This window comes from Crocodylus siamensis, chromosome 3 (genome assembly GCF_052110815.1).
Source record: "Crocodylus siamensis isolate JL-2025a chromosome 3, ASM5211081v1, whole genome shotgun sequence".
NCBI classification, from domain to species: domain Eukaryota; kingdom Metazoa; phylum Chordata; order Crocodylia; family Crocodylidae; genus Crocodylus; species Crocodylus siamensis.
The window spans coordinates 84,567,983-84,583,770 of NC_143397.1; the positions used below are offsets into that span (position 1 = coordinate 84,567,983).

The following is a 15,788-nucleotide window of genomic DNA, read 5'->3' on the forward strand; positions in this document are numbered from 1 at the left end:
TCTGCCCATGTTGGATCATAACAATGGATTACAGTTTCCAATTCATCTTTAAATTTCTGGGTCTCCTCTCTGATGTTGGGAAATTGTTTAACAAGGTTTAGGAGATCTCCTGGGGTCCAGGGGACAGGGACTGTGATTGTAGTTTCCCCATTTGGACCTTGCCCTGGAAGTTGGCGTAAAGGCATAAGCTGAGCCTTCTTAGATTTTAAAGAAGGGGCTGGACCATACTGGGTACCAGACCTTAAACAAGAGAAGGGAGTTGAGATTTCAGGAGACAGACGCCATGTCTTTGGTGGGTGTGGGCATGCCCCGGGGGGCAGGTGACGATTGTTGAGTGATAGTTTCCTGGTGAGGTGGGCTAATCCTGCCGGAAGAGTCTATTTGGTTACTTTGGACTTCTTCAGGTTCAGATTGTGCCTGGAACGGATATGGGGGTGGCACATTAAGAAAATCAGTTATATCTTCTGCAGATTCATTCTCAGTTATTTGTGGATAAAGTTGTTTTGGTGCTGATGGTACTACTGATGGGGGGCCACCTTTTGGTGCACCTCTCTGCTTTAATTCTTTTATCTGAAATTTTAGTTTCTCTTGGGAGTCCTTAAGACTCCGAACTTGAGATGCTTGACGTGTTTTGAAAGCTTCTTCATACCAATCAAAAAATGTGTCCCACTGAGTCTGTGGTATATTACTACCTCTTAACTCAAGGTCTCTGCGGAGATAAACAATTTTACTTAAATCAAATGTTCTCTCCAGGGGAAACTACTGGCTGAAATCATCTCTGGTATACCAATTCCATTTGTCTAGAAACTTACAACTTTTATGGCCATAGTGTGTGTACATGTACAATGCTGGAGTCCCTTTTGTCTTTAGACACTCCACTCCACATATCTTTAAACTCAATTCACACAGGTCTTTCATACAGAAATGGCTTATTCAGGGTGTCCAGTCAGGTTGTGAGATTTGCTAGTGGCATAGAGATGCTGTGGCTAATGTCCAAAGACAAGACTCCACTGCAATAACAGCACACAATGCAGTTACTCACGGTTAGTCATGGCTCATTTCTGAGGGTGGGGAAAGGGTAAACCTGTCCACTGGGTCACAAGGTTCCACCCTTGCATTCAAAACTGCCCTTCCGGACAGCCTTGGGGTGGCTGAACCCAACTTTAGTCACAGACCTGGTCAGTGGCTCATATTTCTCAATTCATACTCTCAATTCAAACAAGGGAATTTCTGCATTGATGCACGAGTTTCAAGAGCATTTCTTTAGTCTTAGCCTTGGTCAATGCTTATCGTGGAAAAACATTCACACTCAGAATTTCCACCTTGCACCCTTGCTTTCGAAGAGCACACAGAACATATCTGGTGTCTTCAGGGCGGCTGCACAAGGCTTCTACTTCTGGCCTCAGAGAGACCTCACAGTTTTTTACAGAACTTAACTCAATTCATACAGGGAAATACTTTCACTGACAACAGCAACACAGAGTCTTAACTCTTAACCTTAACTCTTAACCTTGACTCTTTCTACTTACAGTTAATACTTACACAGTGGGTCTGACAGTTCTGGCAGCAAAAGTTCAGATAGAGTGAGCCTCAAGTAGTGAATCAGGAAGACACAGAGACAGCCTCTCACTGTCTGTGAAAAGTCCCAATAGAGATTTCAAAAGGTCTCTTACCTTGGTTTGGTGCCAGGGCTTCAGTAAAGAGATGTCTGTGTCCCAACTGATCACTCCAGGCGTCTCTATCCGAGTCACAGCACCAAATTGTGGAAGAAATCAAACTTCGCATTGTGGTTGAATCAGAACTGACAGAGCCAGCTTTTCTTTATTTCAGGCTATACTATGATCACAGGGAGAATTCCATACAGCAAGGGGAATCACCCACTTGTCTGTTTCAAAGGATTTCTCAGACTCTCTAAGTTTACAAGCATATTTACACTAGAGACAGAGAAAGAGATAAAAAAAAAAACACCTTGGAGAAACAAAACAATAGTAAATTACACAGACACTTAGGAAGTTTACTTAAACAAACTATCTATGCATAGGGCAAGATATCAAGATAACCCAAGGCATGCAGGAATGCACAGGGCATGATATCAAGATATAACCCAAGGAATGCAGGAATGCAGATTCCTTATCTCAGAACATTTGAATTAAGCAGTATCAGCACATCTGGTCTTTGTCTGTTTTTCTAGTCAAGTAAGCCAATTACTTCTACACCCTCCACTCCCCCCTACCAGTCATCTGTGCTTTTAGGTTCTGTTAACATTATCTGGCCATCCCTATTAATATATATTTTTTTCTTCAATTAAAACAATTAAAAGCTTGTTGCAACTAAAAGGTTTTTTTGATTGTAGATAATTTTCAACCTCCTTAACAGCTAATTTAAAGAACAAAGTATTTCAGAATGGGGGGTGGTGTTCTGAAAATGTTAGGTTGAGGAATGGATTTAGAAAATTATAGATAGATGGATTATTTTTCAGGAAATGTTTGAAAACCCCAGAATATGAGACTGTCAGATGGTTTCAAAGTGGCCTAAGCACAACCTTTTTTCATCATTTTGCTCTAAGAAACATTTTTGATTACAACTCAGGATTACAACTGAGGTGGCTTGTCCAACAGAAACCTCAAACAACCATATGTATAAAGAATATGTAAGAAGGAGGCTGGCGTGTTAACAAAATCACCAAGTACAGACCCAGAAGATTTGATACTTCCCTTATTTCATTTCCTAACTATATAGGCTGTTTTACTCATAGATAAAACTTAAAAATTGTAAGTCCCAATAAAATCTATGAGATATCAAGTTATCAAAACTAGACAAAAATCATGTAAGACATTTAGATTTTTTTTTGTCTTCCAAAGAAACAAGACAGTCTAGTCAAATCCAATCATTTTTGCTTGGGAAATACATAGGACAATCTTCATAATATGAAAACAGAACTCAGGTTCCAAGAAGAGACAATGATTCCAGCATGCTGATTAAGACTTTGTAGGTGATGCTAGAGCAAGGGGAAAAGCTTTCTTGAACTCCAGTACCACTTCAACATGGAGGAGTGTTGAGGTCTTATGACAACATGGAGGAGTGTTGAGGTCCAATGAGGAGCCTCAGTGGTCAGCAACACTTACAGCAACAGGCTGAAATAACACAGCTCAGGTTCAAGGCAGTCTGGTTTTAAGGACTCACCCCCATGGCACAGGAGTTCCCCAGAAACCAATTACTGTACAGAATGGTGCAGATGAAGCACCCCCCCACCCCCCCGCCAAACACCCAGCTACAGCACAGTGTGTGTGAAGGTTCCTGCTGCTAAATACAGATGAAGCCTTCTAGGTCCACAGTCCATAGATTGCGAACTCCTGATCTATCCCCATTCTTATTATTTCAGCTTAGGTTGAAATTATTTCTGTGAAGTTATTTTCCAAAGCTGGATGTTTTGCTCCTCTGCCCTCTTCTACTTACATTTATCTCTTCCACCTTTCCAACTCAACTCAACCCCTTCCTAGTCTTTCACTCAATCTTCTTGAACATCAGTTCTTCTGTGCCAGTTCTCAGTTGCCTCCCTTGAACTTGCATCAGTCTCTAATACCCCAGTTATCACTTATCAAATTCCATTGGATCGTATATATCACAGAGCACTTAGGTGCCCTGCTCCTTAGAATGGAAACTACTTGGGAAAGAGCCCTAGCAGTGAGTGAGGAGCCCAGCTACAGGTTGCCAGGGCAACTTGAGTGAGCCAGTGGCCCACACCTGCCAGTGGTCAGCTGACCAGAAGGGGCAGAACCTGGATCACATATAAACCCCAGGGCTGAGGCCAGGGCGACAGCTCTCTGCTGGCAGCCAAGGGGGTAGGAGTTCTTCCAGAGCAAGCAAGACGGGAGAGGCCTAACTGCAGGATGGGGCATTCCCTGGTATGGCTTGAATGATGTTGTAGCCGGGCAGCTTGAATTGATGTTACAGCCCAGGGGCTTGTGTTTGATTTATTATTGTATAACCTAATGGCTTGGGTGAGGCTATTAGGGGATGGAGGAGGCCTCATAGGGGACACGTCAGCAATGTGGGGACCCTTGCACCAGAAAGGGTGTAGCACTGGGGGAGCACTGACACTTAGCGCCAGAGAAGGCACAGCATTGGGGATGCACCGCCCCTGAGTGCCAGTGAGGATGCAGTGCCAGACAGGGCCATGGAAAGCCTGAGCACCAGTGAGGGCGCAGAGTGAGACAAGGCCACGGAGAGCCCAGGTGCCAGTGAGGGCAGAGAGCATGACAGGGCTGTGGAGAGCCCGAGCGCCAGGAAGGCACGGAGCGAGACGGGGCTGCGGAGAGCCTGAGTGCCAATAAGGCACAGAGTGAGACAGGGCTGCAGAGAGCCCAGGGAGGACAAGGGGGCCAAATTATAACAAGTCTCAGACCAAACAATGTCAGTTCCATCTGCAAGGCTTGGGGTATGGTAAAGGGGTGGTTGGAGCCATGCATAGCCCATAAGGCTAGGGACCCCGAAACACCTGTTGTAGAAGGGAACCATAAGGGGCCCAGGGGCCCACAAGGTCAGAGAATACAACAAGACCGTGTCCAAGATGACAAAAAGGCAGCCTCCCTAATATATATCTTTCTTCTAGCTAAAAGGGAGGCATACACCCAATGGAAGGGAGGGGTCATCACAAGGGAGGATTATACAGCGGTTGCTCAGGGATGCAGGGGGGCAGTCAGGAAGGCCAAGGCAGAGATGGAACTGGGACTAGCTTCCCGGATCAACTACAACAAGAAGTCCTTTGTTAAATACATAGGGAGCAAAAAGAAGGTACCAGGTAACGTGAGGCCCCTGCAAGACATGCTAGGAAATTTGATCATCACACCAGACGACAAAGCTAACCTATTTAATGACTTCTTAGCCTCCATTTCCCTGAGCAGGGACCAGATCAGCCCCCCCACCAGGGCCCCCTCAGGCCCCAGGGGAGGTGGACCTAGGCCATGTGTCAGGGAGGATCTAGTCAGGGAACTTCTGGTGGGACTGGATGTATTTAAATCAGCTGGTCTGGACGATCTCCACCCAGAGTGCTGAGGGAATTAGCTCAGGTCATTGTGAGATTTCTGGCATGACTTTACGAACACTCGTGTTCCTGTGGTGTGGTGCCAGAGACTGGAAGAGGGCCAATGTGGTTCCCATTTTTAAAAAAGGGAGGAAGGAGGACTAGGGGAACTATATGCCAGTTAGTCTTACCTTGATCCTGGGTAAGCTTTTTGAGAGAATTATTCTGGTGCATATCCACGAGGGGCCAGCAGGGGAGATTATGCTTAGGGGCAACCAACACGGGTTCATTAAAGGCAGGTCCTGTCAGACCAACCTGGTGGCCTTCTACGACCAGGTCACCAAATCCTGAGATGCAGGGGTAGCAGTGGACATAGTGTTCCTGGACTTTTGGAAGGCCTTCGACACTGTCTCTCACCCCGTTCTCATAAAAAAACTGGGGAACTGTGGTGTCGACACCTACACAGTCAAATGGGTCACCATCTGGCTGGAGGGTCGCACCCAGAGAGTGGTAGTGGATGGGTCATTTTCAACCTGGAGGAATGTGGACAGCAGGGTCCCCCAGGGCTCAGTCCTCGGGCCCGCAATGTTCAATATCTTCATCAGTGACTTGGAAGAGTGGGTAAAAAGCACTCTGTTCAAATTTGCTGATGACAATAAGATGTGGGGGGTTGTGGGCAAGTTAGAAGGAAGGAATAGGTTGCAATAGGACCTAGACAGGTTATAGGGGTGGGCGGACGAGAATAGGATGGGATTCAACACTGACAAGTGCAAGGTGATGTTCCTGGGGAGGAAGAACCAGCACCATATCTACAGGCTGGGGAACTCACTTCTAGTCAATGTAGAGGCAGAAAAGGATTTGGAGTCATCGTTGATGCCAAGATGAATATGGGCTGGCAGTGTGGGGATGTACTCAGGAAGGCCAACCGCACCTTGTCATGCATCCACAGATGCATCTTAAGCAGGTCCAGAGAGGTGATACTCCCCCTCTATGCGGAACTGTTCAGGCCACAGCTGGAGTACTGCGTCCAGTTCTGGGCACCGTACTTCAAGAGGGATGTGGACAACATGGAGAGGGTCCAGAGGAGGGCCACTCACATGATCAGGGGGCAGCAGGGCAGGCCCTATGAGGCAAGGCTCAGGGACCTGAACCTGGTCAGCCTCCATAAGAGAAGGTGAGGGGGGATCTAGTGGCCTGTTACAAACTAGTCAGAGGGGACCAGCAGGCATTGGGGGAGTCCCTATTTCCCCAAGCACTACCAGGAGTGATTAGAAATAATGGTCACAAGCTGGCAGAGGGTAAATTCAGATTAGACGTCAGGAGACGCTACTTCACGGTGAGGGTGGCTAGGATCTGGAACCAACTTTCAAGCAAAGTGGTGCTGGCTCCTACCCTGGGGGTCTTTAAGACAAGGCTTGACAATCACCTTACCAGGGTCGTTTGACCCCAGCGCTCTTTCCTGCCATGGCAGGGGGTCTGACTTGATGATCTGCTCAGGTCCCTTCCGAGCCTGCTAACTATGAAACTATGAAACTTACCTTCAAAGACGTGGCGGGCAAGAATTGATGGTGCCCTTTGAGCCAACTTTGCATGGGAAGGGGGCCTTAGGGAGATCACTGTCATCCTACGGGACCCTGTGCCATCACACTATATTGTTAGTAAAATTCCTGTGTGTAACCCAATATGAACTAGTCTAGTCTGGACTAGAACCTGAAAGCCAAAGAAAGCTAAAGCAGCTGAGCTCACTGAACAATAATGCATGGGTTAGACCTCAAGTCCTCATTCAGAAATGTTATCCTATAAATAAAAAGTTTAAAATCATCTTATTAAACTACATATATGAGTTAAGATCATAGGTATACATCATACACATACACACATGCATATATCTCTCTTTATATCTAGCTATCTATATAAATTTGATGCCTATTTAAAGGTATAACTATTTCACTGCAAGTCTTTCTCTGTGTCTCTGTTCCTCATTTGGCTCTGAAAAAGCTATTATACTCAGTTTTCCCTTATATGGTTTGAAATACATGTGGATGTAGTTAACCTGTGGTGTACAGAAAAATCTTTCATTTTGCCTTTGCTATCAGAATGCAAAGTGTTTTAAATCACTTACATGTGTGTAAAGGAGGAAAGGCATCAAGGAGAAGGAAAAACAAATTTGGGTTTTATTTCCTCTGTGTTTTGCTCATTCTTTGTTTTGGTATCTGCTGCTTTTTTTAATAAAAATTTCTGTCCCTCACAAGCATACAGGTCTCTTTAGAAAAAAAGATTACCTAGCAAAGCCTCTATCTATGCCTACATATGCCTCTATTTTAGGTGGCGACTGCTAGCATTCATAATGAATGCTCCTTAGAGATATATTAAATTAAGGTAGATGAATATTAGGGCTGTGCAAAACAGAACCCATTCCTTTCAACTTCCGTTTTGCCATTTTGAACAGACAGTGTTTCATTTTGTTGTTATGAAGCACTATTCTATTTCATGTTGTGAAAACTGTTTCATTGGATGCTGTTTCAACACGTTTTAATGTTTTGCCCATAGGCTATAATGGGGAATCACAAAAATGCCTATAACTTTGTCATTTCTTTCCTGATTCAAGTGTAAAAAGTATGGATGGTAGCCCTTGTTGAGGCCACAGAGTCTGTCAAGTTTCAAGGAGCTGTACAGATTCCCAGAAGCCCCTCTCAAATTGTTCAGAGATAAACTCATGTCACTTATAAGTGTGAAGGCACAGCAGGGTGAAAACAGCAGGTGTAGTAGCCCCTGCTGAGCCCACAAAGCCTGCAAAGTTTTAAGGAGTTAGGTGCATGGGTTTCTCAGAAACTGCACCCCAAGGTGCTGACAAGCAAAACTCATGTCACGTGTGTGTGTTAAGGGGGAGTGGGGTGAAAGCAGCAGACATGCTAAGCCCTGCTGAGGCCATGAAGCCTGCTAAGTTTCAAGGAGACATGTACAGAGGTTTCTAGGAAACTACACTTTCTCATAGAGTAGGTTCCTAGAGATTGCTGTGATGCCCCTAGTGTCCTGTGACCATGCCAGCTGTGCCCTACAGGTGCCTTTTCTTCTTGCCTGCCACCATGTTTGGTTGGAAAAGATAATAGGGAGGATACCCTAAAGCTTCAGCTCAGTCATGGTCCTAATGGACCCCACTAAACCCTGTAGGTTCTTGGAAGCCTTGCTGAGACCCACTCTAAGAAGGTGCCTCAAGGAGACACCATAAGCCTTTTGGGCTAGATGCATGGCTCCAAACATCCCTTACCATGCCCCATGCCTCTCAGATAGTATATTGATATCCTCCCTGTAGTGAGATCTCAGTTTCACTCTACCTTCTATTGTCATTGTGCTCTCTATGCCCCTCTCATTGTGCCCTCACTGGTGCTGAGGCCTCTACACAACATGGTAGTGTGCCCCAATGAGGTCTCCTCCTTCCCTAGAACCTCATACCAGTCCACCACAGGTAAGCAGCACAGTAGCACTGGCATATCAGGCAGCCAAACTGGTACTAGAAGTATAGGTTGGAGCCATGTTAGTCTAAGGACATGGCACTGGCAGGCAAGGTTCTTTGGATCAATCTGATATATTTTAGTAGACAAACTGAATAGTTGGAGAAATATATCTTAGGAAACTTTTGGTTGAAAACCCTTTGTCACTCTGAGGAAGCACCTGCAGTTGGTGTGTGTGCTCTTCCTGAATAAAAGGAATAGTAAAGAAGCCAGAGGCTGGCATGCAATACAGGCAAGAAAACCAGTCAGTGAAAATGGAAATGGATGCATCAGGGGGTGAGAGAGGTTGGGGTAGTGGGGAAGGGGATGTAGTAGGTAAAAGAAGATACCTGGGGAGTCCGATGTCAGGCAGGTTATAGTATTTCAGAATTCCAATGTCTGTATTGAATCCATGAGTTTCTGTACCTAGGAGGTGGATGTAGTACAGGTCATAAGCTCGTCTGTGAAAAGTGGTTCAGCCCGAAAGCTGGAATCCCAAGCAGCTAAGCTGAGTTCACTTGGATACCAATTCCACTTCAACCAGCAAGCCTGACAAAGATGTGACAGGTCTAAGCTTTCCACATCCAGGACTGAGCATGTGTTTTGCTGGCTGGAAGCTATAAGGCAACTCCTACCTGCCTTTTGCCAGGGAGGTCTTCTGTCCTGGCATTTCCTGAAGGCTGATTCCCGCCAGGCCTCCAAACCCTGCCAGGGTGTAGTTTTAGTGGTCATGCCCAGGACCTGGGGCCTCCTCCTTCCCCATAGCCCCTGTCCATGCCTCCAAGTTCATCTTGGAACAGGAACTCAGCAGGGACATGTTCTTCCCCTTCTGGCTGGTGATACAGTGAGTGCCCCCTCCAGCTCTGAGAGTGGCACATGAAATGGTTGTAAAACCCAAAGATGAAAAAAAAAAGAAAAAGAAGGAAGTGCAGATAGAGTGAGAAGGGTGGCACTCACTCCATCTGCATATGCAGCTTAGGGAACCTCAGAAGTGGGAGGCCCTCTTTCAGGAACACCAGTTGCTCCACCAAACCAGGATCCAAGGAGGTGTGATGGGTTGTCACTACATCACCAGCAATGCTGAACCAGCCTCTCACTTGGAAACCTGGTTGGTGGACAGGACAGGTGTTCCCAGGGAACAGTAGCCAGATCTGGCCACATGTGGCTGCAGCTTTCCCAGTAGGCCAAGGGATCGCACAGCAGTGACTCCACATCCTTGGTCAGATAGGCATCCACCAAGGCCTGAGAGTTACCTGCCTGATGGTAGGGCCTGGTGCCTCTGGACCCCACCATGGAAACCATGCCCATGGCCCATATTGGCAGTACCTGTAATGGAGAAGCAGACTGGCTGGTGGATGGCATGCTGGCATGTGAATCCCCCTTTACCATGTTCTCCCAACTGTACCCTTCTCCTTCCCTAACTCTCTTCACCAGCATCTCTGTCCACTGATCCAGGTTTCTGCTGCTGCATATGCTCCCCTTTACCCTCGGGTCACACATGGCAGCCATCATGTGGACTATACTGGACCACAGGGGATCAAGCCATTTCCTGATGCCCTCCTTCAGCTGCCTCACCATGCCTGAACAGCTGGTGACAGTGCCTTGCCCCAGCCAGGAACGTTGATCCCCTAGAAGTCCTCCATTTGGCTCTGAAGTTCCCTCACTACAAGGATCACCTGGCAAAGGATGGCATCACCAGTGCTGAGGCTGTCAGTGGCCTCAAGGAAGGGCTTGAGGACCACCAAGATCTAGGAGATGTTATCCCACTCAGCTCTGTTAAGGGTGCTGCTGATCCCAATCTCCCCAAGCAAGGCCACCCATGGCCTTCAGTTCCTCCACCAGCCTCTTGAGCATCAGGTATGTGAGTTCCACCGACTCTCTACATTTTGCATGCTTTTGTGCTGTGGGATGTTCAGCTCTGTTTGTTTGTCTCACAGCATCTTGCCCCCTTTAATGGTCTGGTGGAAGTAGCCTGTCACCTTCCTGATTTTGGAAATAAACTTGCTGGTGGTGCTGGTGCCATCACCGGCATCCCTGTCCCCCTCCAAGGCATCCCTGACAATGAGGTGGAACTTGTGTGCCACACAATGAATGCCAACAAAGTTGGCATCACAGACTGCCCTGACCACACTGACCCCATTGTCAGTGACCATGACCCCATGGGTAAGTTTTCTTTGCCCAATGATCCACCCTTGCACCAAGAAGTTCATGGCCTCAGTGATCTCGGTTGCCATGTTGGACTCTTACATCATCTCTGCTAGAAAGAGAGCCCATCAATGGCCTGACAGGTCACACTAGTGCCCTGTGTGGGAGAGGTAGATGTGATCTCCACCCTGCCTGCTCCAGAAGTCCGAGGTGAAATGTAAGGCCACCTGTGGACCTGCCTTGTGCAGCTCCTCCCTCAAGTACTTCCTGCATATTTCATACAGAGAGGGTACCACTATCCTGATGAAGGTGGTGCATACATGCACTTGGTATGATGTGGCCACAAGCACCGTGAGCTGCCTGGCTGTTCAACCAAGGAGAAGGGCTGGCCATTCATAGCAAGCATCTACCAAGATCTGGGTGATCTTGCTCACTTTGGGAAGGTGCCTCCCGTGTGCCCACCTTTCTCCCACTGTTCTAGGGTGGCCTGTCTCTTCTTTGGAGGGACTGGGGTTTTGAAGCAAGAGGGGAACTTCTTTTTTTTTTTTTTCATGCTCCCACTAGTGCCATGAGGAGGAGGTGCAAGGCCAAATGATGAGTGCCTGTGGAGATGCATCAGTATCCCTGTTTGCTCATGTATTTTGTTCCCTTGCCCCAACTAGTTTTGGCTCAGCAGGGCAGGCAGATAGCATAGGTGGGATCACCTGCCAGCTCAAAATAATCCACATTACCTCCTCACTTCTGAGGTGTGGGTGCATGTGTGGATGCTGCCTTTTCCTCCTCCTCAGCAGGCAGAGGCACAGGAACAGGAAGAACAGACTAAGCTGAGCCACTTGGATCCACAACTTCTACCTCAACTTCCTCTGAAGCACTTTCTGGGGATGGAGACCCTGCTCTAGGGGAAACTTGAGGAGTGTAGAGCACAAACGAATATGATTCCTCCTCCTTCCCCTGAATTTCCTTCACCATGGCGCTCAGATTTAGCTCCAACTCTTCCTCCAGCTCTTCCTCTGGCACTGGAAGGCTCAGGATGGGAAGTGAAATGGGGCTGGAGGAGACTGTTTTGATGGTGCTGCTTGTTGTTATGGTGGTGGTGGTGGTGGGTATTAGGGCTTGTACTATTGGAGGGGATGTAGACTCAGGCAGTGGCACTGTTCCCCTTTCCATGCTGCCAGTAAAACCAGAAGCCTCATGCCTGCTAGTTGTAGGAAAGAGGCTGAATCTCAGTTTGAGGGGTGGTGGGGACTTACAGTTCTCCCTTTACCCGCTCTTCCACCCCTCCCTGAAGGCTTTCCAGCTGCCTTTCTGCACACTTCATAGTGTATTTCATAGTGTGTTTGGTATGCTGAAAAATCTGTGTGTTCTTCTGTATTGTAATATGTATTTATGTAATATATGTAGATAATTGTATGTATGTATTTTTCTAACGTATGTATGTATATATGTACTTATGTAATATATAAAATATATAAATGCATGTATTTGTTCCTGTACAAATTGTATATTATTATATGCAGTATATGCTGTGCTTCCCTGCACAGTGAATGGAATGCACACTGTGAGAGAAAGCATAGATTTTTTCTGGGGGAAAAGAATCAAAATAGACAAAAACAAAAAGAGGATTTGAGGGAGGAATAAATTAAAATGAATGAGTATAATAATAAAGGGTATGTGGCAGGATGGCACCTAGAGGTGCTGTGAACTCCCCTAGCACCCCCTACCTACCGTCCCAAATCAGTTTCAATGCACCCTCACTATCTCGCCCACCACATCTTTGATGGTAATACTGTTAAAGGGAGGCTGCCCCTCTTTGGCTCAGTGCCCTGAGATGTCCCAGTCTGTGCCCTGCCTTCAGTGACACGGTGCCCTAAAGCCTCAGGGGCTACACATGGGTCCTACAGTCCATGCCCTCACGGGTCCTCTGGCTCATCTTCCTCCATTGCCCTCGCCCTCAAGGGCACTTTGTGGCTTGTCCTGCAGCTGCCACCCACACTGGGGCCCTTCCCTGCACTCTCGCCTACACTGGGCCTCTCTCTGTGCCCCTGCCCGCACTGGGGCCCTGCCTTGCGATTCCCACCTGCACTGGGGCCCTGCCTCATGATTCCCACCTGCATTGGGGCACTGCCTCATGATTCCTGCCCACACTGGGGCCCTGCCTCGCGATTCCCACCTGCATTGGGGCCTGTCTCCGCACTGGGGCTTCTCACCATCCCACAAGTGAGGTTCAGGTGGCCGTAGCCGTGCCTAGCCCCCAGACCCCCTTCTCAGGTCTTGCACCCCACTGGGCTCCTCACAATCGAGGCTCAGGTGGCCGTAGGCATGCCTGGCCCCCAGACCCCCTTCTCGGGTTTGCGCCCCACTGCGGCTTCCTGCCTGCGTCCTCACTGGGGCTTTTCCCTCATGACACTGCCCACTTTGGGACCGGGGTCGATACACCCCCAAAATGCTGTACTCTCTCCCGCGCTGGGTCTCCACGCCAATGTGGAGCCCCTATGAGGCCTCCTCCAACCCCTACAGCCTCACCCAGTCCTCCGGTCTTACACAACTACAAAACAGAAAACTCACACTCCTGTGTTACAACATAAACTCCAAGCCAAACTAGCTAACCATCATTCATATCCCTACCAGGGTTTCCTCCACCCAGTATCCTCAAGCAGAAACTGCTCAGGCCATCAGGCTTCTCTGCTCTGCTTGCTCCAACAGAGCTCCACTTTCCTCAACTGCCAGAGGGCAACTGACCTCCGGCCTCAGCCTGGTTTGTTTATATAGGCCAGGCCCTGTCCCCTTCTGGTCAGCTGACCAAACTGGTTGTATCAGCAACCCACACCTGTGCTGCCCTGGTGACTGGCAGCTGAGCCTCCCCCTTCTCACCACTAGGGGACTCTCACAGGTCACTTCCATTTTAGGCGCAGGGCATTATGAAAGAAAAGGTATTGGATCCCAGTTGCTAGGAACAGGCTAGCAAGTGTTAGCCTTTCTGATGCTGCTGAACTGCTGGAAGACACAGCTCAGTAAGCTGACTCCAAGGCACAGAGAAAGCTCAATTCAAACAGTGCTTTTTATGCTGTTTTTCTTTCCCTCCCCAAGAGCACTGGGATTGGAAGGGGCCTCAGGGAAGGATCACAGTCACTGGCCAGCTACACATGTCAATATCAGAGCAGTCCTTCCCCCTTCTTCCCTATCCCTCTTCTTAGTTTCTGTTTAGCTGGAAGCAAGCCTGGCTTCAAAACTCAAAATGTTGAAAAAGCCAGGCTTTTTGAGTGCCCTTGTTTTGCTTTGAAGCTGTTTCTAAGCCTTTTGTTTCATTTCAGTTTCAGTCTTTTGAGCTCGAAACACATCGAAACAGCTTCAAAATGAAACGCATTGAAATCTTGCACAGCCCTAATGGCTATACCCATCAACTTCAGTAACATCTCATTAAACCCACAGCATTATCTAAAATGTACATATACTGTCAAAGTTGTGTGACATGCATACCACACTGTTTTCAGCAGATACTTCTACAAATTACATGAGAGATATTTTTACATGATTTTTTCTAAGTTGATTTTGTGCACAGAAACTATGGGATACATAGCTCCTGATTCCGTCTATCTATCCACAGAACAGATAGTAGAGATAACACCTGCAAGCTCTCTAGATAGAGACAAATTTGAAAAATTGACACGTAAGCTATACCAACTAAATATTACTGACAGGTACAAAAAGGTACGTGGAGGTAGGATATGCATTTAGACAACAGAGCTATAGAAACCTAGGGGACTCTAGGATAATTATAATCTTCTTCCATCCTTCACTGCATGTGAAAGAATTGGACTGGACATAGAAATAGGAACAGATTTCTGTGTATAGGAAATAAACACTCAAACATGAAATTTTCATTTATTGCATTAGGAGAAACTTGCACACTTATTTTTTATAGTTGAATTAATTCTTTTATTCCATATTCTTTTGTCCTTGTTATTTGTTGTATGGTAATACCTAGAAGTGTTAACCAAGATTCCCATTATGGTACATGCTACACACAGAGGGCATCTACATGTGCGTGTTATGGCAGAGTTGACTAATTTACTGTCAGTGTCTACACATGTGTCACTATTATGCTGTAGTAAACTAATTAACTCCTCTGTAAGATAATAGTGCCTGACACAAGTACTATCCTACAATGGAGTCTTTTACTCCACCATAATACACATGTAGATGGTGACTGAGACTGGCTGAGGCAAGGGGTTCTATGCTGCTGGATAGCCCTACACAACAGCACCCTCATGCCCCAGCCAAACTCTGCATCAGAGTTTATTCAGGCACACTTACTGCATGTGTAGATATACCCACAGAGAAACAGTCTGGTTCCTGATAAGTGTACACTTTGAATATACAAGACAGACAAAAAGGAACAAAGAGAATATTATTTCCATTTTACTGATGAGAACCTGAGACAGAAAGGGACATGTTTATTATAATTGTTAATAGTTAGCCATGTTTATCTTAATCAAGCAGAAAGTAGAACAGGGTAGCACCACAGGTTATAAACAAACATAGCACTTGTCTAGGGAAAAGCCTTTTGTTCTGGGATCTACAGTCCATTTTTCCATTAAGTACCTGTGAACTATGAGAAAGAACAATGTGCTGGCACTTTCCCTTCCCACCCAGGACAATGATATTGTTTCATTCAAGTGAATTGCCAGTCATTCTAGGGACAAGCCTGTCAGAGGGCAGAACTGCAGTTTGGATGGGCTAGAAGTATAAAAGGCCCTTCCTCTCTTCTTTTGTCCCAGGTTTTAAATCCAAGCAGCCCCACCTCAAATGGGAGGTCTTTTTACAGCCCTATCTTTTGCCTGACTTCAGACTAACATATGCAACCAAATGAAACAGTCTGCACTTAATCTACACAAGGCACTAACTCAAGTATGCTCTCCAAAGTGTCTCCCTGCCCTACCTTCTGCATGCTTCAGTATAGAAATCATGAAGCTAATCCCAAGTGTAAACAAGAAAGGGTTCTCCAAACTATAAGTCAGAATTGAGCCACAGTAGTTTAGTCCTTATGCCTATTTAATCTATTACTACTCTACTGTGAACCAGTGGGTGCATCTACACCAGACATTTACTATGGAGTTAACTGATCAGTT

General features: G+C 46.7%; 1 protein-coding gene across 1 annotated transcript in view; it reads right to left on the reverse strand.

The window, feature by feature from the left end:
• IDNK (IDNK gluconokinase) overlaps positions 1-11,628 on the reverse strand; it is an 18,203-nt gene extending 6,575 nt beyond the window's left edge. Inside the window, exon 1 of the mRNA XM_090037640.1 lies at positions 11,512-11,628. Coding sequence (XP_089893766.1) covers positions 11,512-11,628 — 117 coding nt within the window. The remainder of the gene's footprint in view (positions 1-11,511) is intronic.
• Between the last annotated feature and the right edge of the window lie 4,160 nt (positions 11,629-15,788).